The sequence below is a fragment of the Lepidochelys kempii genome, chromosome 13 (assembly GCF_965140265.1).
Source record: "Lepidochelys kempii isolate rLepKem1 chromosome 13, rLepKem1.hap2, whole genome shotgun sequence".
Lineage (NCBI taxonomy): Eukaryota > Metazoa > Chordata > Testudines > Cheloniidae > Lepidochelys > Lepidochelys kempii.
This window is the reverse complement of record NC_133268.1, coordinates 7,951,914-7,973,858: the sequence shown is the minus strand read 5'-3', so window position 1 is coordinate 7,973,858 and position 21,945 is coordinate 7,951,914. Positions and strand designations below refer to the sequence as shown.

General features: G+C 45.0%; 1 protein-coding gene across 2 annotated transcripts in view; it reads right to left on the bottom strand.

Annotated features, from left to right (window-relative positions):
• The window catches only part of CABLES2 (Cdk5 and Abl enzyme substrate 2), a 42,514-nt gene extending 23,994 nt beyond the window's left edge, over positions 1–18,520 (bottom strand). For both annotated transcript variants that reach the window (XM_073309123.1, XM_073309125.1), the window contains exon 1: positions 18,030–18,520. In XM_073309123.1, coding sequence (XP_073165224.1) covers positions 18,030–18,466 — 437 coding nt within the window. In that variant the 5' untranslated portion in view covers positions 18,467–18,520. The remainder of the gene's footprint in view (positions 1–18,029) is intronic.
• Between the last annotated feature and the right edge of the window lie 3,425 nt (positions 18,521–21,945).

The following is a 21,945-nucleotide window of genomic DNA, read 5'->3' as shown; positions in this document are numbered from 1 at the left end:
TCACAGTTGCAGTTTCTTGAAGTTGAGAAGGTCAGGAAGAGATATCTGAACCAGTATACACAGAGAAACACTACAGCATAGGAAGATCCCACCCCATACTCTGAACCACAAACAATACAACCTGAGTACTGAGGTGGAGGAAGAGATGGAATGCCTACCACTGTTCTAAGTGCAAGATCAAGGACTGGGTTAGTCACTGCAGACAATTACTGCCTCAAATCTACACCCAACTCACCTGAGCAAGGAGGGAAGAGGTCAGTGGGGGCGTGAAAAGAAGCTAGTTAAGGACAGACCAAAAGGTGGAAACCCAACTCTCTTCAGTTTTTATTCTTAAAGTAGCAGGAACACATCTCCTTCCATTCCCTTTCATTTTAAGAATGCGTGTATTTACGTTGAAGAGTCACAGTTTGTTCTTTAAGCTGTAGATTTTTGATGACCAAATCATGTTTAAGCTGGTGAATGCAGCCGTCATCTTGACAATTCATGACATTATTTCCTTCCCGGTATCTCCATTGGCTTGCATATTACTGCCAAGATATGTGAATTGATTCACTTCCTGTATTCCTTTGCCTTCCAATGTAATGTCTCAATTGAGTTGGGAGTTGTTGGGGATCTCATTGGATTTGTTTTTTTGTAACCGATTATTAAGCCCATGTTTCTTGCAATGCTGGTCAGCCTTCAGTCTTTGTTTGCATGTTAGTTCAAGTGCCACTTAGAAGGGTGTTATATCACCAGAAGTATACTAAAAGATTTAGATTCTGTTAAACCATGGCCATGTTGGATCCATCTACACTTGTTCTCATAATGAAGTCAATAGCAAAGCCAAACAGGAGAGGTTCCTTGGTTGACATCAGTGTCCATGTTAAACTATTCCCTCAAGTCTGTGTTCACTTTAACTGTGTATGCTGCACCTTGATATGCAGGCTTGATGATGATAATTATTTCTATTGCCATACGATAATACAGATGTGTCAGAGTGAACAGCAATGGAGGCTGTCAAATCCTTTCTTAAAAATCTATGATGACAGGTTTCAGAGTGGTATCCACGTTAGTCTGTATCAGCAGAAAGAATGAGTATGTGCCACAAGTAGTCCTCGTCGTTCTTTAAAAAAAATCTATGACATTTATGAGGAGTGCGTTTTGCCACTTGATGCTCTCCTTCAATGATTATTCTTAGGGTGAAAATGTGGTTAAGACATGATCTTCTGGGTGGAAATCCAGCCTGCTCTTCCCTTAGCTTTGCCTCAACTGCGTCCTTTATTCTGCAGAAGCCTTTGCCTGTCACTGAAAGGGAGTACAATATCTTGCCAGATACTGAAGTCATCTAGGTCACCTTGCTTCGGTATTTTGAATATACAGCCATTTTCCCATTGTTCTTGAGCCTCTTCTTGATTCCACACTTTGTTGAAAAATTCAGTGATTTTATCAATGGTTGTCACTTCCCCAGTGACTTGATCCTCACCTTCTGCTTTAAAATTTTTTTACTGCATCTTTTATTTCTTTGTTTGTGATGCAAGATGGTCTAGTTCTGGGTGTTCAATTTCTTTGTCAAAATCACCAATAGCTTCCTGTAGTGCTGGTTAGCACTTCTTAGAAGTGCTCTGTCCATCACAGCTGTTCTCATTTTTCCTGAACAGGTCCTCTGGCTGGAGTAAACTTGCCAGTTAGAACCCCGCTGAGTTGATTTACTACCACCTTTTTTAGCAGCTGCTTCAGCATTGTTGGTGATGACAGGTTTCAGAGCAGCAGCCGTGTTAGTCTGTATCCGCAAAAAGAAAAGGAGGACTTGTGGCACCTTAGAAACTAACAAATTTATTTCAGCATAAGCTTTCGTGAGCTACAGCTCACTGCATCCAATGAAGTGAGCTGTAGCTCACAAAAGCTTATGCTCAAATTTGTTAGTCTAAGGTGCCACAAGTCCTCCTTTTTTTATTGTTGGTGATGTTATCTAAATAGTTCCTCGTCTCTTCTCATACTGCTTTTTACTGCTGTATCTTTTGTTTTATACCAATGTTGTGTTTATTCTTTTTCTGAAAGCGTGTGAGAAGTCTGCTTTATCTTGTTAAAAAAGGTTACAATATATTTACTGGGGAAAAGGTTATATGCTCTCATGTTCAGCACAGGCTCATGAGAATTTCAGGGGGAGATTTATGCTTGCACCTCTCCTGATATATGGCGTTTCCCACAGCAGTAGCAAAGTGAAACAATTTGTACAGCAGCTAGTACAATGAGTTCCCAAGCACTACTAGAATTTAGGCATGAAACAGGATCCTTGCTAGTTTCATGGAGCTTCTCCTGTGGGGAGGGGAAGAGAGCAAGAAAGAAAAGGGGAAAGCACAAGTCCGATACTATAGTGGGGGGGGGAGGGAAGAATTGGGATATATGTGCCATCTATCGCCCCGCTGCAGTTAGGGAATCCTATTGCCACAAAGCCACCCACTATTTTATGCACACTGACAAGAGTCACAGTCCTTCATAACAGGATGCGATTAATGGCCCTGCACATTTGTGTTAACGCAGCCCCAATGGTGGACTTCCCAACTCTGAACTGATTTGCAACCAAGCAGCAGCAGTCTAGAGTCACCAGCTTCCACACAGCCATCGCCACGCGATTCTACACCGAGAGGGCAGCTCTCATTTTGGTGTCCTTGCGTCGTAGTGCTGGGGCGAGCTCCGCATATAGTTCCAGAAAGGTGGCTTTTTTTTTTTTAAACATCTGAAAACTCTGCAGACACTGCTTGTCATACCAGACCTACATAATGATGCAATCCCACCACTCAGCGCTTGTTTCCCAAGCCCAAAAGCAACAGTCCACTGTGTGCAGCTGCTCCTTGAATGCCAAAAGTAATCTGGTGTTTCTTTCCATGGCACAAAACAGACCAGGAATCTCTGATTTCTGTTCATATTGGGTGCTCATGATATACTGCATCACCAGCCATGGTGTGTTCATAAGAGTGACCACAGCAGTGCAGGATCCATCCTTTCAGACAGAGCTGGTGGGCGCACAGTAAATAGGGGCCGTTATAAAATGCCACGAAAAGCAGTTGGAAGGCAATTAACTTAGGAGGAAAAGCTTTCTGGCACATTGCCTAGATATTAATTGCTTTGTTCAACATTGTTCCTCCTTGAAGAGCAGTAGACTTTTCACTTTAATCATCAAAGATGCATCAAATTAGCACAAAGGAATGAACTATAAATTTCTGTACAAAGTAGAAAACTGGATTAGAAACTAGTGTTAAAATGAATAATAAAGGGTAAGAGGGACTGAACTGGTTGTAGGAGATATGCTATTTTTATTATCTATATATACACACGCGCGCGCGCCACAACTAACAATTCCAGTTTGGCATGTGCTGTTAGGGTCTTGTCAACACAGCAATGACACGGACCATATAATCTGACAGCTATTTTTGAGGGGTAAATTGGGGAAGAGAATGAGGGCGAATGGGTAAATGTATTAATTAGTGCTGTGAGATGCTATATTTAACTCATGGTTATTACTATAAAAAGTTCTGACAAGTGAATCATTAAAATGAACATATAGATTTTCTAGGACATAGAAATCCACATATATAATGAAGACTTAGCCCATGAAATTTAATGGCATATTATACATTGGATATAAATGTCTAACTTCAGGAAAAATAAGGCTTCAACAGTAGTTCAGTATCAGCCAAGACCAGCTACCAACAATTTTCCAGATTCAATAGGTTGAAGCTACCCCTCACTTTTAAAAAAAGGGTCCCCACATAGCCCTTCAAAAACATGTCTAGTACAGAGAAACAGTTAACTTCATTTAAGAGTGTTATAGTCAGAAGCCAATGTGTAGTTCAACTATTTTAGAAGTCACTTCTTAGCGTTACCGTACAGTTATATACCGGTTAGGGTATCTTTTATAAACTCTTTGCTAAGGATGTGCTGATGGAGCAAGTTCTCTTGAGTTACTACTGTTGTGAAGGGCATATCATTGGTAGAGACCAGTGGAATGGCAGTAATTTGAGATGCTGCAGCTCCATGATCATACAGTTTCTAGAATCTGAACTGCAGCAGGTTATTGACTTCCTCCCATGTTCAGTGTGACATTAGCTTTTAGTTTATCATGCCATGTATTGGAGAGACACTGTTCAAAGGATAAAGGCAGAGGGGGCTCATCCACTATCCTAGAAGAATATTAAATGCTAATGCAGCCAATATTTCATCACCTCTCTAACATGCCAGACCCTTTTTAAGGATGCTCTAACGAATTTGTATTCCAAAAACCCATTTGTGGCTAATTTACTTATTATCTGGTCAGAATTAATCTACATATTCCACACAAGAATTCAGCTTCTTAGATAACACTACAAATTAACTGCCATAAAAGGAAAGCATATTATTAGTTTGTTCTTGCTTCCATCACCGTGGAAGCTTAACTTGTGACAAATTAATGTTTGACATTTTTAAACCATCCATAACAGACAGGAGAAAGTCCAAATAGAACTTCATAGGATTGTAGGACTGGAAGGGCCCTCAAGAGGTCATCTAGTCCAGTCCCCTGCACTCATGGCAGGACTACGTATTATCTAGATTATAATATCCATCAACTATAATAATGTAGCAAAGTTTCATCAATCACCAAATGCTTTATCAAAGAGATGGTTTGCATTACAACAGGAAGTTCAACAAACTTGGCGTCTGGTGAACCATCAGATGGCAACTTCTACAGTCATGGACTCTACTACGAGGATACCCTTACTTCAGTTCAGAAAATTACTTTCCTTCCGAGTTCTTCAGTGATACAGCGAAAGGATTTAAACGCACACTCTTCTTATCTCGATTACCTTTCAACTGTTTGACAGAACCTAAGGCAGGATTATCACGATATTAAGGTGTGAAATTACCATCATTATGCATTCACGGACAAAAAATTGACCTAGTTTGTGCCTGTGATTGCTCAATTCTGTCTGTCTATTTAGATTGGCCAAATCACTTTGATAACCAAGCACAATTTGTACAGCTAACTATGGTAACTGCAAGCTCAAGTCATGTATCCAATGGAACGCCCAGTTTTAAATTCTGCACACAACAACATAGTGAAGAAATCAATTTTAGTGACCATATTGACATTCACTTTAAGTCAAGTTTCACTAACTGTTTACAGCTCAATATTTGCATCATACGCCATTCAAATTGGATGTACAACACTGAGAACTAGACCAATCATGTGTATCTCAACCTCTATTATTACGAGACTGATAACAGCCTTCACAGGCAACCTTTAAAATTGTATGAATGATATAAATTGGTTCACACAGACAGCGATGTATTTAAATAGTCAAACTTCTCTCTTCACCACATGTCTTTTCTGCTTACCTTCAATTATTCACATAGCTGAAGTTGCGTAATTTAGATCGATCCCGCCCCGTAGTGTAGACCAGCCCTAAAGCTCAGACAATCATTTGCTCCAAATACAAGAAAAAAGTTACAGCGAACACCAGGACCACATTTCACAACTACATAAGGCCTAATGCTTAGAAATAACATGCTCAAAGTTCACTGCATTTCATATATCATGCAGTTTTGGTGCTGAGTGTGTAGACAATTCAAGGATTAAATAATGCTTTGCAAGTAAGTATTATGAAAGCCATCTGTTGTAACAAAACCACCAAAATGGCTGTCTACAGTCCTCTAAAGCATGCCTAGTGTTCTGAGAATTCCAACTATTCCTCAGAGAGCCACCATCACATGCTGGGAGAGATATAACTTATCACTAAAACTCCATTAAAATGCCGTGTGCTTTTTCTGCCTTTCCTTTCCCGTTTCTGCCAATTTCCATATATATATATATATATATATATACACACACACACACACACACACAACTTAAAATTCTCAAAAAGAAAAGGAGTACTTGTGGCACCTTAGAGACTAACAAATTTATTTGAGCATAAGCTTTCGTGGGCTCCAGCTCACTTCATCGGATGCTCAAATCAATTTGTTAATCTCTAAGGTGCCACAAGTCCTCCTTTTCTTTTTGCAGATACAGACTAACAAGGCTGCTACTCTGAAACCTGAAAATTCTCAGATTGACTCTTCCTCTACAGTACAATCCATTCAGTCTGTGTTGAAGACACAGGAATGAGGCCAAAACAAGCAGCAGCAAGTCAGTTATAAGGGGAAAGCCTTGTGGTCAGGTGGCAGTGACAGTAAATGAAATACAAAGAAAACATTTTTTAGTGAAATGCATATTTGCCAGAATGGATATTTGTTTTGGTTACTAGAGACAATTCACATGAATACACTACTGTGAAAGACAACTTGCACTCCGCTGGTAGAATAAATGGTTGCTCATTCACATCTCATTAAAACAAAAGCACCCAATACAGTAGAACTGCAGCATCTCCAAGCATTTGACTGAGAAAGGCGCTTGTACACAACACATTTGTAAAGAGATTTCATTCTAGTTGTTTAATACACAACCCCACCACCTTTCCATCAAACCAATATCCCCTACCCTCTAGACCAGAGGTGGGCAAACTACGGCCCGCAGGACCATCCCACCCGGCCCCTGAGAGGAGGTTCGGGGGGGGGGGGGGGTTCGGATAGGCATGGGAGTCCCGGGGGGCCTGTCAGGGGGGGTTGGATGGGGGTGGGGTCCTAGGGGGCGGGGGTGTGGATAGGGGTTGGGGCAGTGAGGGGATAGGGAGCAGGGGGAGGTTGGATGGGGCAGAGGTTCTGGGGGGGGGGTCAGGGGAGGTTGGATAGTCGTGGAAGTCCCGGGGGGCCTGTCAGGGGTGTGGATAGGGGGTGGGGTCCCGAGGGGCGCTAGGGCACAAGGAGCATGGGGGGTTGGATGGGGGGCGGGGACCAGGCTGTTTGGGGAGGCACAGCCCTCCCTACCCGGCCCTCAATACAGTTTTGCACCCTGATGTGGCCCTCAGGCCAAAAAGTTTGCCCACCCTGCTCTAGACCAGCGGCTCTCAAACTTTAACAACCCAAGGACCCCCATTTTGATTTTAAATTTTTTGTGAACCCCCAAGCCCCACCCCCACCCTACCTCTTTTGCCAAGGACCCAACCCACCCCACCTCTTCCTACCCCCCCGCTCATTCCATCTCTCCCTCCCTCAGTCGCTTGCTCTCCCCCACCCTCACTCACTTTCACCAGGCTGGAGCAGAGGTTTGCAGGAAGGAGTGCGGGCTCTGGGAGGGAGTTTGGGTGTGGGCTCTGGGCTCAGGTGCAGGCTCTGGCCCGGCAGCACCTACCTCGGGCAGCTCCCAAAAGCGACCGGCACATCTCTCTGGCAGCGGCTCCTAGGTGGGGGGAGGAGGAGGGAGTCTCTGCGTGCTGCCTCAGCGCATAAGAACTGCCCCCACAGCTCCCATTGGCCACAGTTCCTAGCCAATGGGAGCTGCGGAGTCAGGGCAGGGGCAGTGCATGGAAACGCTCTGGCCCACCCCTAGGGGCCACAAAGACATGCCAGCCACTTCCGAGAGCAGCACGAAGCCAGGGCAGACAGGAAGCCTGCCTTAGCCCCGCTGCACTGCCAGACTTTTAGTGCCTAAAATCTCCCAGTTTGGCTTCAGTAGCCTCCAGGAGACAGAGGAAGGGGGAGGAGTTGATCAGCAGGGCTTGCAGACCCCCTGGAGTCCCCTCGGGGACCTCAAGGGTTCCACGTACTCCAGTTTGAGAAATGCTGCTCTAGACCCACACAAACACAAGGTTCTAGCCTCACCACCAACGCTTTCTTTTCAAACTCAAGTCCAGATGCCACCTTTTACCTGCTAGCACCTAGAAAGATTGCTGGGAGCCAGTATTTCCTCAGGCTAACACTGGGTATTGGTGCCCTTGCAAAAATTGTTCTTGCACCGGTGCAATTGCAAAAATGAGATTTCCAAAGCTATTTAGATTGCACTGATTCCTCTGAACAGCACTGGATGAAAGACAATGTTAGAACCTTCTCTCCAAACCCCACTGCACCCCACACTGGCATCTATGTAGGTCTGTCCATACACAAAGCATAGGACACATATTGTCACATTATTTGGGTCACTCAAGATGCAAAATACAGATTACATTTAGAAATAAAACTTAAAAAACAAAACAAAAAACAATTTATGGCCTCAGCGTGGGACACGTTGAGAACAGTGCTTGGCGTTATGTGTCGCATTAAAAAACTATGTTAAAAGGATGTTATTTAGGATTATGGTTGCATGGCAACTGTACTTGACATTTCCCCAACTTTCCAATACTTGACCTTCTTTTCAACCTAAATATTTTTTTAGCTTGTTCTGAATGCAATTTCCTAGAGTTTGTTTTTTTTTTTAAATGAAGGAAAATGATTAAAAACAAGGTTATATACAGTTGTAACAATCTTCCCATCATACAGCATAAGCAGCATTTGAACTCTGAATCCTGCAACTGAGGGTTGATCTTCACTACAGGGAGATGAACACTGCTGCAGCAGGGCTCAATTTAGTGGGTCTAGTGAAGACCCAGTAAATCGACAGCAGAGCTCTCTCTCTGGTCGACCCTGGTACTCCAGCTCTCTAAGAGGAATAGGGGAAATCGACTGGAGAGCATCTCCCGTTGACGCACCCTGGTGTCTTCACTGCACTAAGTCGACCTAAGCTACATCGACTCCAACTACCTTATTCACGTAGCTAGAGTAGAGTAACTTAGGTTGACTTACCCCCATAATAGTGAAGACAAGTCCAGAGACTTCTACCACTTAAGCCACAGGACTATCCATGTCCACTAGCAGCTGGAGAATGTTGCTTTCTCAGAGGTGGAAATGGGCTGCTGTGATCATGTGCTGGGTCTGAGGAGGGGTGCATCCAGCCCAACTCTTCACCCACTATTGTGCCAGCAGCTTCCAATGAAACGTGCGCTACTGCTTTGGCAGCAGTGCGAGCCAGGCCTCAGAATGTTAAGCTCAGTTATCACCTTGGCTTGTTGTTAAAGCTTTCCAGAGGAACACACGCCACTCAAGTGTTGTTTTAAAACACAAATTTACCTCTCACCCAAACCTGAATGGAATTTAACAGGACAAAGAAAAAGCACTTCTCTATAACCCCTGCTGGATTTTGAAGGCCTGCTGAAAACAACGACTGTGTTAAAACTTCTCAGGAAAAGATTACCAGAATCTTTTATAATGAAAAGAGTTAGGCAACCTAAATATAGGGATTGTTACCAGCGCCCCCAGTGGCTCACTAACGCATGGGCCCTGGCCAATTTGGGAGCCCCCACAGGAGCACTGGACCCTGGGTAAAAGGGGGGGGGAGGAAGAAACTGGGCGCACCAGTGCCAGAACTGCGGCCCTGCCTCTGGCCAGGCTGGAAACCGGAGTCAGATAGTGGTGCCTGAGGGAGCCCAGCCCACTGTATAGAGCCCCAGATCCTCTGCCTGCCCTAGATGGGGGGCAGGGTGCCCGAGAGCAGCCCCCAGCCTGTGTCCCCACTCCCCGGGGCATGCCGCTGCTGTTGGGACTGAAGGGCGAGGGATCCAGTCTGGCTTCCTGCCTCGCCCTTCAGGCCTGCAGACACGCCCTGCGGGTAGAGGAGACCCTGCCCCAGCTGGGAGGTTCACTGGCTGCGAGGAGCCGGGCAGGGAGGGCTCCTCCAGTGCAGCTCCTATTGCTCCTGGCCCAGCCTCAGTGGCTACTGCACTCTCCCCAGGCTCACTCAGTGCTTGCACCCAGCTCCAAGACTACCCCCGCTACCACCTGGGCTTTGTACCCGAGGCAACAACCATGTGTGGCACTGCTTCTCCTGTCACCTCTAGCCCAAGGCTTGCCGTTTGTGGGGGCAACGCCCCTTGGCCCCCCCCCCACAAACTACGCCCGTGTCGCTGCTGCTCTGCCTGATGCTACTACGCCCATGTTAAAGAGTGGGGGGGGTGACCCCCTACCTTTTAAAAAGTGTGGGGAGGCATGGCCCCCCTAACCCCTCCGGTTCTGGCCCCCCGGGTCCCCCAGAGTGTTTTTTTTGTGCCTAGGGCCATAATAAATCTTAATCCACTTCTGGGCGCACCCTATAATTTTTTAAGGGCACGGATTTGGGGGATGAGTGTCCCTCTAATATAATTACTTTGTTTACAAGATAACAATTAAAGACCTTCAATTTAACATCTGCTTTCTGACGGTAAAACTGTAATAGCAGTTTACAATAGACCATAAACTCAATAGCTAGAAGCCAAAGACTAGCTATGTAGGAGTTTAAGAGCTCTACATTTGAAGAATGCCAGAATGTTTTTAGCTCAGGGCAATCAGTACGTAGTTACCTGCTTTATCAGAAATACTCCACGTTTGTTACACAATCTAAATTTCATTATGTTTGCTTATGTGACTGAGGACAAAGCATTTTTAAACTCTGAATAAACCACAGAGCCAAAATATTTCTATGAAGGATCACAGGCATCTCCAGGCATGTTTAGCTTTAAAGCTGTGAAACTGTCACTATTTGGGAAAGATATACAGGGTAGATGCTGAAGTTTTATTCCAGCTAACCAAACAATAAAACCATTTATTCAGGGGAAGTTTACAGAGCTACAGAAAAGATACTGGCTAGCTGATGCTCTTATTGCAAAAAAGGTCAGAGAGCCAATTCATATTTGTAATTTGAAGGAGCTCTCTGAACTGGTGGTAAATAACCTGCACTACCTGCCTCATCCCCCTATTAGTGAATAGCTTGCAACAAATGGAAATACACATCCCAGTGTTATTAAGCTAACACTTCACATGGACTGGTTTTATGATCACCCGCAATAACTTCCCATATCCTATGTCAACAGTATACAGCAGCACTGGGGCATGCAATTCAAATATAGACAAGGTGGAATGGCCATCAGTTCAATCAGCTTAGCAGTTTTAAGTTTGAACAGTCCACTTATCTGCAGTTATTGAGAAGAGAGACTCCTGCTCTAAAACTTGTTTTGGTAAAAAGCATCTGACAGTCTAAACATTGACTCATCACACACACACACACACACACTCACAGTTCTCAGAAACGGTACAACTGTTGCATACCAGGAAGACACTAGTTCACTACCTCAGGTTTCTTGGGGAAAGATATTCTTTTAAAGGTGAATTGAATAGATTTTGTTTTAAAAAATAAACTGAGATCCCAAACAGATTTCAAAGCTAGAGGATACATTTTAAAACACAATGCAGTAAAAACCTCACTAGTTTGCTGAGTAGGGATGGGGGAAGAACACTGAAAATCACTGAATGCTGTAAGTTCTCAAGTAAGTTGTTAACCTCCCCACGAATACTGCATCACTACATATATATTGGACAATTATAATTTATGGTATTTCAACAAGTATATTTATAGCAGACTACTGTGAAAATAATGAAGTCCTGGTCACATGAGACCTTGCTACAGAATCTGCTAGGATATTTTTGCTGAGAAATTGGGATGAAAACACCCCCATTTTTTGTTGTAAGTTATAAAGAGTTTAGATTAATATTGCTCATGAGTACATATCAATTGGCAGGGTTCATTTTTTACTGTCTCAGAAAAGGGCAAGGATTTCACTTGTATTGGTTTCACTTCTAGCAGTGGTTTCTCCAGAACAGGGGTGATGCCCTGCCTGTAACTTGCACGTGGGGTAAAAATGATATAAAAGGCATGGCTGTGTCTTTACTAGCATATACTTGATTCTAATGCACCTGTCAATGACATTTTCACAAGCAATTAATTGCTTTGAAAAATTACAGCAACTGCATGCAGATAAGAACAATTGCAAGTATAATTAAGTCTACACATAGATTTCCCGTGATTGGGATCTTAAAATATATTTTTAAAAGCTGTTGGTCCCCTTTAGAAGATATCAAATGATCTCATAGGTCAGTCACAATGGAAATTTTGCAGAAGGACTCTTTGGTCAGAGTGCAGAGCACATCAAGGCATATTTTTTTCTGCAGGCTAGCTTCTCTTTTATAGACTTATGTTACACAGTGGGTTTTTGTTGTTTTGTTTGGCGAATTGTGAACATGAATATTAGGATGATTGGTGGGCACAACAGACACTAGCCATGCAAACAATCTTTATACCCGCAATTTGTTTGCTGCTGCAAAGGCAGGCAGGCACAAGTTATGTGCGTGAAAATGGTACTTGCTAAACGGGGACTGGGCTAATGCCTGGCTAACATTTAGACAAACAAAGTGTAAATTGTGAATTTATTCATTTCAGCTATACAACGCACATGCCACTACTGTACTTGTGCCGGCAGATGGTAAGCTCTGCAAAAGCTGGGGACTTGTTTGTTCTTTGTTTGGAACCATAAACTCACTGAACATTAAATCGCACCAAATGAGGGTAAACCCATCCTCACCATCATATCCACTCACTATACTCCACACCTGAACATAGCCATTATATGAACAACATATCCCCGTATCTCAATGTCTGTACTTTGACCCGTTAACCTTTTACCCCCAATCGGGGATATTGCAGATTATGTATTCCTTACGCCACCCGATCCTAAACCAAACTTTGCACCCCTTGATAATCTGTACCTTATTCTCTCATAACCAGAAACTTCTACGCTTAAACTCTGTACCATTTTTTAAATTTTAACATCTTAATAAAGTTATTAAATCTTCTGCTTCTTGTAAAGTACTGTGTGTGCTCAGTGCACTATCAAAATACATTTGAAGTCTTACAAAATTAAAACTAAATGGCATAGAAAGCAGTCTATGTTATGATTTTAATATCTGCTAGGGTCTCAGTAATGACCTCATTTGAAACATTTTTCAAAAGATATTTTAACAACATGTTGCCCTATCCATATGGATCAAACATGTATGTTTGCAGAAATGGCTTAAAGATAAAACGTTTCTTCAATACAAATGATGGTGCTGCAAAACACGACATCAACAGTCACAGATACAGATGCTTGGTGGGATATTTCTGCCGTTTTACATACTGAATTAATTTTATGGTGACTATCAATATGACACACAATTAATAGCAGCTATTTAGAAAAACCTGTCAGCCTTAACTATAAATCATATATTGATATCACCCACCTATAAAGATGATAGAAATCAATTAAGACATTTCTCATTTATCAGCAATCACACACCGCACATCAGCATTTTGAACAGTTCCCCCAATTGCTAAGACAAAGCCAGCTTAATTTGGGAAAGAAAGTGACTGCATGCAGAATGTGAAATGGAATTGTGACTGCTGAGGCTTTAATCTGGCCAGATATTTGTTTGCAGGCTAAACAAAATGCACAGCAGATATATTTCACTGTTATTCCCTACATTGGTGCCATACCAAAACCTCTCAAGTACATAATAAACAATGTCATGTATAGTTTTTGCTCCCATTCTTCACGCTTTCATAACTTGGCTATTTTCAGAGCCCTCAGTTATCTGCTTCCACGGCAAACTGTCAATTTGAGGCCCAGCTGCAGAAATTCAGTAAGATCTGGAAATGCTGCTCTATTCACCTCCTCCCTCTCGTTAGCCTTATTCTTTGAAAGAACAAAAGAACAGAGTAAGACGGAGAAACAGAGAGGGAGGAGGGATGACCAACAGAAAAAGGAAGGTGGTGAAAAAGCGTGTTTGTAATTTTAGATATTCTACCAGACCACATGCACAAAAGACAAAGGCTTTCAACCTTCAGTCTTTCTTTTAAATGTACCATGTATAGACAGCAGCATTTTAAAATTGGGTATTGAGATCTATAAAGCAGCTCAAGAAAGAAAACTCTATTAGCGTATTCTGTCAGGCTAAATATTAATAAGGGGTATGTGTTGGAACTTTCCACCCTACCGGCTTGTCTTTACTAGACCACTGTACAGCAACTGTGAGTAACTGAGCATCATATCACTGACCAGTCAGCTAGGACCTGAGCAAACTGTGTTCAGCATAATGTTAGCCAATATTCATTAAACCCTTCATCTAGTAGAGTTTAATCATGATTTGCCCCAGTCTATACTGATCAGACATGTCAGCTATCTTCTGTTTGCCAGAAGCTGGGAATGTGCAGCAGGGGATGGATCACTTGAGGATTACCTATTCTGTTAATTCCCTCTGAAGTACCTGGCATTGGCCTCTGTTGGAAGACAGGATATTGGGCTAGATGGACCTTTGGTCTGACCCAGTATGGCCATTCTTATGTTCTTACCTTGGCTCTTCCCAATAGCATCCAAACATTAACAAGTTCTTGAGTGAAGCCACATTCTAGTTAGCAACACTGTACAAATACATTTAGAATGTTCTCTGTAATTATATGTTTCAGAGTAACAGCCGTGTTAGTCTGTATTCGCAAAAAGAAAAGGAGGACTTGTGGCACCTTAGAGACTAACCAATTTATTAGAGCATAAGCTTTCGTGAGCTACAGCTCACTTCTTCAGATGCATATCGTGGAAACTGCAGCAGGCTTTATATATACACAGAGAATATGAAACAATACCTATTCCCACCCCACTGTCCTGCTGGTAATAGCTTATCTAAAGTGATTTCCAGCACAAATCCAGGTTTTCTCACCCTCCACCCCCCCACACAAATTCACTCTCCTGCTGGTGATAGCCCAAGAGTGAATTTGTGTGGGGGGGTGGAGGGTGAGAAAACCTGGATTTGTGCTGGAAATCACTTTAGATAAGCTATTACCAGCAGGACAGTGGGGTGGGAATAGGTATTGTTTCATATTCTCTGTGTATATATAAAGCCTGCTGCAGTTTCCACGATATGCATCTGAAGAAGTGAGCTGTAGCTCACGAAAGCTTATGCTCTAATAAATTGGTTAGTCTCTAAGGTGCCACAAGTCCTCCTTTTCTTTTTGTAATTATATGGGTGACAGTGCCATGGAATCAACAGCTGTGCCACAATATTACAGGGGCATTGGATGTGTTATGAATACATCGATTTGGAACTTATTTACATGACATAAATAGTTTAATCCATTTGAGTGAGCACCACCATATAGCAAAAACTGATTATGTAATGTGTTACACAAAATATCTACTATTTAAATTCCAGAGTCCCACTAAAATGACCACAATTGTTTTCCCCATTGTTTTGCAGAAGATTGGGATGCTAGAAAAAACATGCAACTATTGTGAAATATTTCTGTTCCATATTATACAGTGGCTGGTGCATATGATGGAATAAAAAACCCCATTCTATGTGGATAATAGAAACCTGTTCCACTGAAAATATACAGCAGAAATTTTCCTTCTTTGCAGACGCACGGACTACTTCTCAAGACCCAAGGCTAAACCTAGTTATTTAGTACAGCACCGTAGATGTGCATGGTGCCGTACAGACAAACAATGTGACCAGTCACTGACCTAAGAAGATTACCATCTGAATTAGATACTGAATAGGGAGAAATGACCTCAGACAAGAGGAGGGAGATGTGATTTCTGTGTGTATATAAAGTCTGCTGCAGTTTCCACGGTAAACATCTGATGAAGTGAGCTGTAGCTCACGAAAGCTCATGCTCAAATAAATTGGTTAGTCTCTAAGGTGCCACAAGTACTCCTTTTCTTTTTGCGAATACAGACTAACACGGCTGTTCCTCTGAAAGGACAGGAATGTTTACATACTATAAGGTCACATGGCTGTTTGTGTAATACACACTGTGTTAGTTCCTTATAATTAACTTGGCACATGAAGGGGAGGAGTCACCGAACAGTTAATTTACATATCCAGTTGTATTTCTTCTGCCTCCATTGGCGTACATATGCAAAACTTCATGCACACAATTTTGCTTCTGTGTCTGTAGCATGCAAGACACCTACAGGTACATAGGTGTCTATACCTACAAAGTGCAGGGGCACGTTAGTGCTTATACAAGCAGAGAGCCAGGTGGAAATTTCTCTCAAGAGATTTAATTATGATTTTAAAAGTCAAAAGGAAGTGCACACAACCAGAACACCTCCTGTTACTTGTATCTTCCTTGAAAAATGAAGAACTGCTTGTTATTAATGTGCACCTGCAAGAAAAATACTGTTGATCAACACGGTTGTTTCTAGAGAGCTAACATGGAGAGGGCAGCCTGCTCCTGCATATAAAGACTTTGTGGACAACACATGGTATACCGGTGTGTTGTGCAGGAAGATGTTGCGGAGCAACATTGTTTCTTTAGATCTTATGCAATAACAATATTTTGTACAGTAATCTGCAGTGTGTAAAAAGCCAAACATGACAGTTGGGCCTTCTCTCCCTCTTCCTAAGGGAACTGAGACAGGACCTGTCACTACTTTATTGGGGGCAGAGGAGATAGGAAAGTGGGAGTGGAGGAGTAAAGAAAGGACAGGACAGGACAACTGACATGGGTCACTCATCATAAAAGGACTTGTGTAGTCATCTTCATTGATGCTGGAGCCTTCATGTGTCCTGGTAACACTGTCCTATGGATCATAGGACTTATCCATTACTTTCAGCTGCACTGAACAAGTACATTCGTCAGATGCATCAGAGAAGCTGTCTGGCATTACAGCTTGAGTAACAACATTCCTATTTAAGCACTGCAATCAACTTCTGAAGTTAGCAAACCACTGACCATGACTAAGGGGCTCATATCTCTTTGTACTATTGTTTCCGCCACTCTGTAGACTAAGTGGGACAGTTAACACTGTATGGCTATTTGTGTGAGCAAGATGACTAGAATAATCATTAATTAGATCATCAATAATTAGATAATCCAAATTTCAGAACAGTAAGAGTTCTCCTAAACACAGTCCAGTCATATTTCTTCACTGAAACACAATGTACCCATCTCTGAAGTTCACCCAAGGGCGCCTATAGCATACCAGCCATTGATTAATATTGCTCATTAAATAATAGTGTAAACAAGAAATAGACAATTAAAACAAGGTACAAAGAACTGAGATTAAGGGGAGCAAATTATAGCTCTATCTAGGACACATTCACTGGCACAAAGTTGTGCCTAATTAGTTGTATCAGCATGATCTGAGGGGGAAAAAACATGTTTCTGAACAGTTGAAAACCTATGATCACTAAAACATATAATACAGGATTTGCATTACTTCAAACTCTAACAGCTTGTTTTCTGATTGAAATATGTTGCAAAACAACCCCTTACCCCGCAAAAATGCTTTTTAAGAGCCTGACCACCCATTGCATCTGTATCACTGTGCTATCAAATAACTAAGCATTAGCCACTTACAGACTTTTGTAAGGCTCAAAGGAAGAAAAAAGCTTTTCTGCAAGGAGCATGCCTGCTAGTATCAACATATCAAGTCAGTTAAGAGTACAGAAACAGAAACACAGACCAGCTGGTTTGTGCCCAGCCTTAAGGAAGACAGATGTCAAAAGGACCTCCTAGATCTCAGGCTGATGAGGAACCCCCCAAAGGTCACTGGCTGGCTCTGATGGAGAGAGAGAGAGAGAGAAAAAGGGAAACAGGCTCCCACTCCCATACCAATAAGCATGAGGACAAAGGGATCAGTAGTCTTGAACAGAACCAAACCCCCCAACACACTTCCTGTCGCTTTTATGAAGACAAGCCACTCAGCTAAGAGCTTTCTCCTAACGAACCTCAACAAAAGAGAGAGGGATACAATCTAGGAGCTATTCGGGTACCGACATAGGAAGGCGCCAGACCTTTGGCGCACCCCCTTCTCCCATCTCTCCCCCCCACCCCCGGGAGGTGCTCCCAACTTTCCCAGGCTGGCTCTCAGCCCCCTCTCACCCCGTGATTTCCATAGCACTGACATGCCTCCTGCTTGCTCTTAGGCTGGAGATTAGTTCGCGGGGTGGGGAGGGTCCGGGGAACAGGGTCTCAGCTAAGCCCCCCTTCGGGACGGGACTCTCCCAGGCCCGTGCCTTGGCCAGGGGTGAGCGCCGGGCTGGGGGAAGGTGCTAGGGGCTCACCCCACATTCTCCTTCGGGGGGATGAAGTGTCCCCTGCGCGGTCTCAGCCCAGAGACCCGGGGGGCGGGGTGGGGTCCCGCCTGCTCCGACCCTCCGTCCAGGGCAGGCGAGCGCGGCGGGGACACGGCCACCCCCCACACTGGGGGAGGGACCCAGGAGTCCGGGACCCCCCCCCCCCCCCGCCGGGCGCTCACCTTTGCCGCTGCACCTCCAGCGTGAATCCGCCGCCGCCTCCTGGGACGAGCTGCGTGGGGCTGAGCAGCCCCGGGGGGCCAGCGGGCGGCGTGGGGGGCAGGGGCCCGAGCTGGCCGCCCAGGAGCAGCTGGGGCAGGAACGGGGGCAGCCCCGCCGGCTCCGCCTCGCCCTTGGCCCCGCTAGGAGGCAGCGGGGCGGGAAGGAGCCGGGTGAGGGCTCCGGCCGGCTCCGCCGCCGCCTCCTCCCCGGCCGGGGCCGAGGGGGGCGGCGGCGGCGGCTTGTGCGGGGCCAGGCCGGGGGGCCGCCCGTCGAGGGAGATGTTGTTGAGGAAGTAGAGGGCGGCCTGCCTGCGCCGGGAGTCGCCCCGCTTCCGCGGCGGGGGCTGCTCCCGGGACGGGCGGCTGGCGGGGGACCCGCACGCCGCGGCCGCCGCCATCCTCTTCCTCCGCCGCTGGCTGCGCGGCCGCCTCAGCCAGCCGCCGCCCCCATTGGCCGCTTCGCGCCGGCATGCAAATGAGGAACGGGCCGCGGCGTGCGCTCATTGGCTCAGCCTGTCCCCCAGTCCCCATTGTCGATCCCGCCCCACTGGCCCTGCGGGCTCTACTGGGTCCTAAAGCCGGCGATAGGCCAGGGCGCATAAAGGGGGAGCCGAGGGGAGTCACAAGGGACCGCGGTCCTAGGGGCGGGGGCACACGGCGACCAGCCCGCCCGGGGTGGGGGCACAAGGAAACACTCCCCAAGTATGGGAGACGAAGAGACCCTCCCCGGGGGGTCCAAGGGGTCCCACCCCCTGGGGATGGAGCTACAAGGAGACACACCCCTGGGGGGGGAGCACAGAAAGCACCTGCCCCCTGGGGCCAGACACACAAAGGGCACCATCTCCATGAGGAGCCAGAGGGATGTGTCGTGCAGATGTTGGGGAGGGATAGCTCAGTGTTGAGCATTGGCCTGCTCAACCCAGGGTTGTGAGCTCAATCCTTAAGGGGGCCATTTAGGGATCAGGGGCTAAAATCGGGGATTGGTCCTGCTTTGAGCAGGGGGTTGGACTAGATGACCTCCTGAGGTCCCTTCCAACCCTGATATTCTATGACCTGCTGTAACTAGGGCTGGCTGTGGGTCCTTTTGCAAGTCACCTACCCTCCCTGTATCTGAGCTTCTCCCGCATGGAACCGTGATTCTAATCTGCCCCCCAAGCAGGGAGTTGAAGGGCTAATGCATTAACATGCCTGCTGTGCTTTGAAAGTAGCAGTATTTTTCGTATGTTATTTATTTATTTATTAGCTAGATCCCTTGATGTGCTCAGAACTGTAGGTGGTGCTTAAATGGGGGGGGGGGGGAGGTTTCAAGGGGTCAGAGACCTGGTTTAAAATAAATAAAAATAAATAAAAAAAATCAAGCTGGTTTGCGAAGGAGTGAACTTTAAACTCAGTTTCACCAAAGCTGCTGCTCCCAGTCTATTATAGCCCACCTCCCCCCACACTATACACACTTTTTCCAGAACACTTTCAGCACTGAGGGCAGGTGACAGAAACAAATGCAGTCTCTGCTCAGAGGGTTTTACAGCCTCCAGTTGCGTTCAAGGGGGTTTGGTTATTTTGTTTGACATGTTTTCTCCATCACTGGACATTTTAAAATCAAGGTTGGCTGTTTTTGTTTTTACAAGATGTCTACGAATTATTTTTGGGGAGTTATATTGCCGGTGTTATACAGGAGGTCAGACTAGATAGTCACAATGGTCCCTTCTGGCCTGGGAATCTGTGTATCTGTAACTATGGGTACCCGCATGGCCCCACAGTATGCCAACATTTTTATGGCTGATTTAGAACAACGCTTCCTCAGCTCTCGTCCCCTAAAGCCCCTACTCTACTTGTGCTATATTGATGACATCTTCATCATCTGGACCCATGGAAAAGAAGCCCTTGAGGAATTCCACCATGATTTCAACAACTTCCATCCCACCATCAACCTCAGCCTGGTCCAGTCCACACAAGAGATCCACTTCCTGGACACTACAATGCTAATAAACAATGGTCACATAAACACCACCCTATACCGGAAACCTACTGACCGCTATTCCTACCTACATGCCTCCAGCTTTCACCCTGACCACACCACACGATCCATCGTCTACAGCCAAGCTCTGCGATACAATCGCATTTGCTCCAACCCCTCAGACAGAGACAAACACCTACAAGATCTCTGTCAAGCTTTCTTACAACTACAATACCCACCTGCGGAAGTGAAGAAACAGATTGATAGAGCCAGAAGAGTTCCCAGAAGTCACCTACTACAGGACAGGCCTAACAAAGAAAATAACAGAACGCCACTAGCCATCACTTTCAGCCCCCAACTAAAACCCCTCCAACGCATTATTAAGGATCTACAACCTATCTTGAAGGATGACCCAACACTCTCACAAATCTTGGGAGACAGGCCAGTCCTTGCCTACAGACAGCCCCCCAACCTGAAGCGAATACTCACCAGCAACCACATACCACACAACAGAACCACTAACCCAGGAACCTATCCTTGCAACAAAGCCCGTTGCCAACTGTGCCCACATATCTATTCAGGGGACACCATCACAGGGCCTAATAACATCAGCCACACTATCAGAGGCTCGTTCACCTGCACATCCACCAATGTGATATATGCCATCATGTGCCAGCAATGCCCCTCTGCCATTTACATTGGTCAAACTGGACAGTCTCTACGTAAAAGAATAAATGGACACAAATCAGATGTCAAGAATTATAACATTCATAAACCAGTCGGAGAACACTTCAATCTCTCTGGTCACGCAATCACAGACATGAAGGTCGCTATCTTAAAACAAAAAAACTTCAAATCCAGACTCCAGCGAGAAACTGCTGAATTGGAATTCATTTGCAAATTGGATACTATTAATTTAGGCTTAAATAGAGACTGGGAGTGGCTAAGTCATTATGCAAGGTAGCCTATTTCCCCTTGTTTTTTCCTACCCCCCCACCCCAGACGTTCTGGTTAAACTTGGATTTAAACTTGGAGAGTGGTCAGTTTGGATGAGCTATTGCCAGCAGGAGAGTGAGTTTGTGTGTGTGTGTGTGTCCCCAGGAAAAAAAAAGGGGGGGGTGAGAAAGCCTGGATTTGTGCTGGACATGGCCCACCTTGATTATCATGCACATTGTAGGGAGAGTGGTCACTTTGGATGAGCTATTACCAGCAGGATAGTGAGGTTGTGTGTGTGGTTTTTGGAGGGGGGTGAGGGGGTGAGAGAACCTGGATTTGTGCAGGAAATGGCCCACCTTGATTATCATGCACATTGTGAAGAGAGTTGTCACTTTGGATGGGCTATTACCAGCAGGAGAGTGAGTTTGTATGTGTGGGGGGTGGAGGGTGAGAAAACCTGGATTTGTGCTGGAAATGGCCCAACTTGATGATCACTTTAGATAAGCTATTACCAGCAGGACAGTGGGGTGGGAGGAGGTATTGTTTCATGATCTCTGTGTGTATATAATGTCTGCTGCAGTTTCCACGGTATGCATCCGATGAAGTGAGCTGTAGCTCACGAAAGCTCATGCTCAAATAAATTGGTTAGTCTCTAAGGTGTCACAAGTCCTCCTTTTCTTTATGTGGTTCTTGTGTTTCCCCAAATAAACAACATTTGGGGTCCACATTCCTAAGGATTTCTGAGTGCTTGTAAGTGAGGTAGAAACACCTGTAAAGGTGACTGGGGTGTGTTTGTGTGTTAGGTTATTAGTTCCTTTAACCTGGGAGTGGGTAAGGTTTCAGGCAGGGTCTCATTTTTTGTTTTAATCAGAGCCCCTAGACAGCACTGAACATGGCCCTTCTTACTGCTATATCACCTGGCAGAAGGATTACATTTTGGGGACTTGTCCGGCAGTTGAACCTAGGACCACTGGATCTAAAAGCACG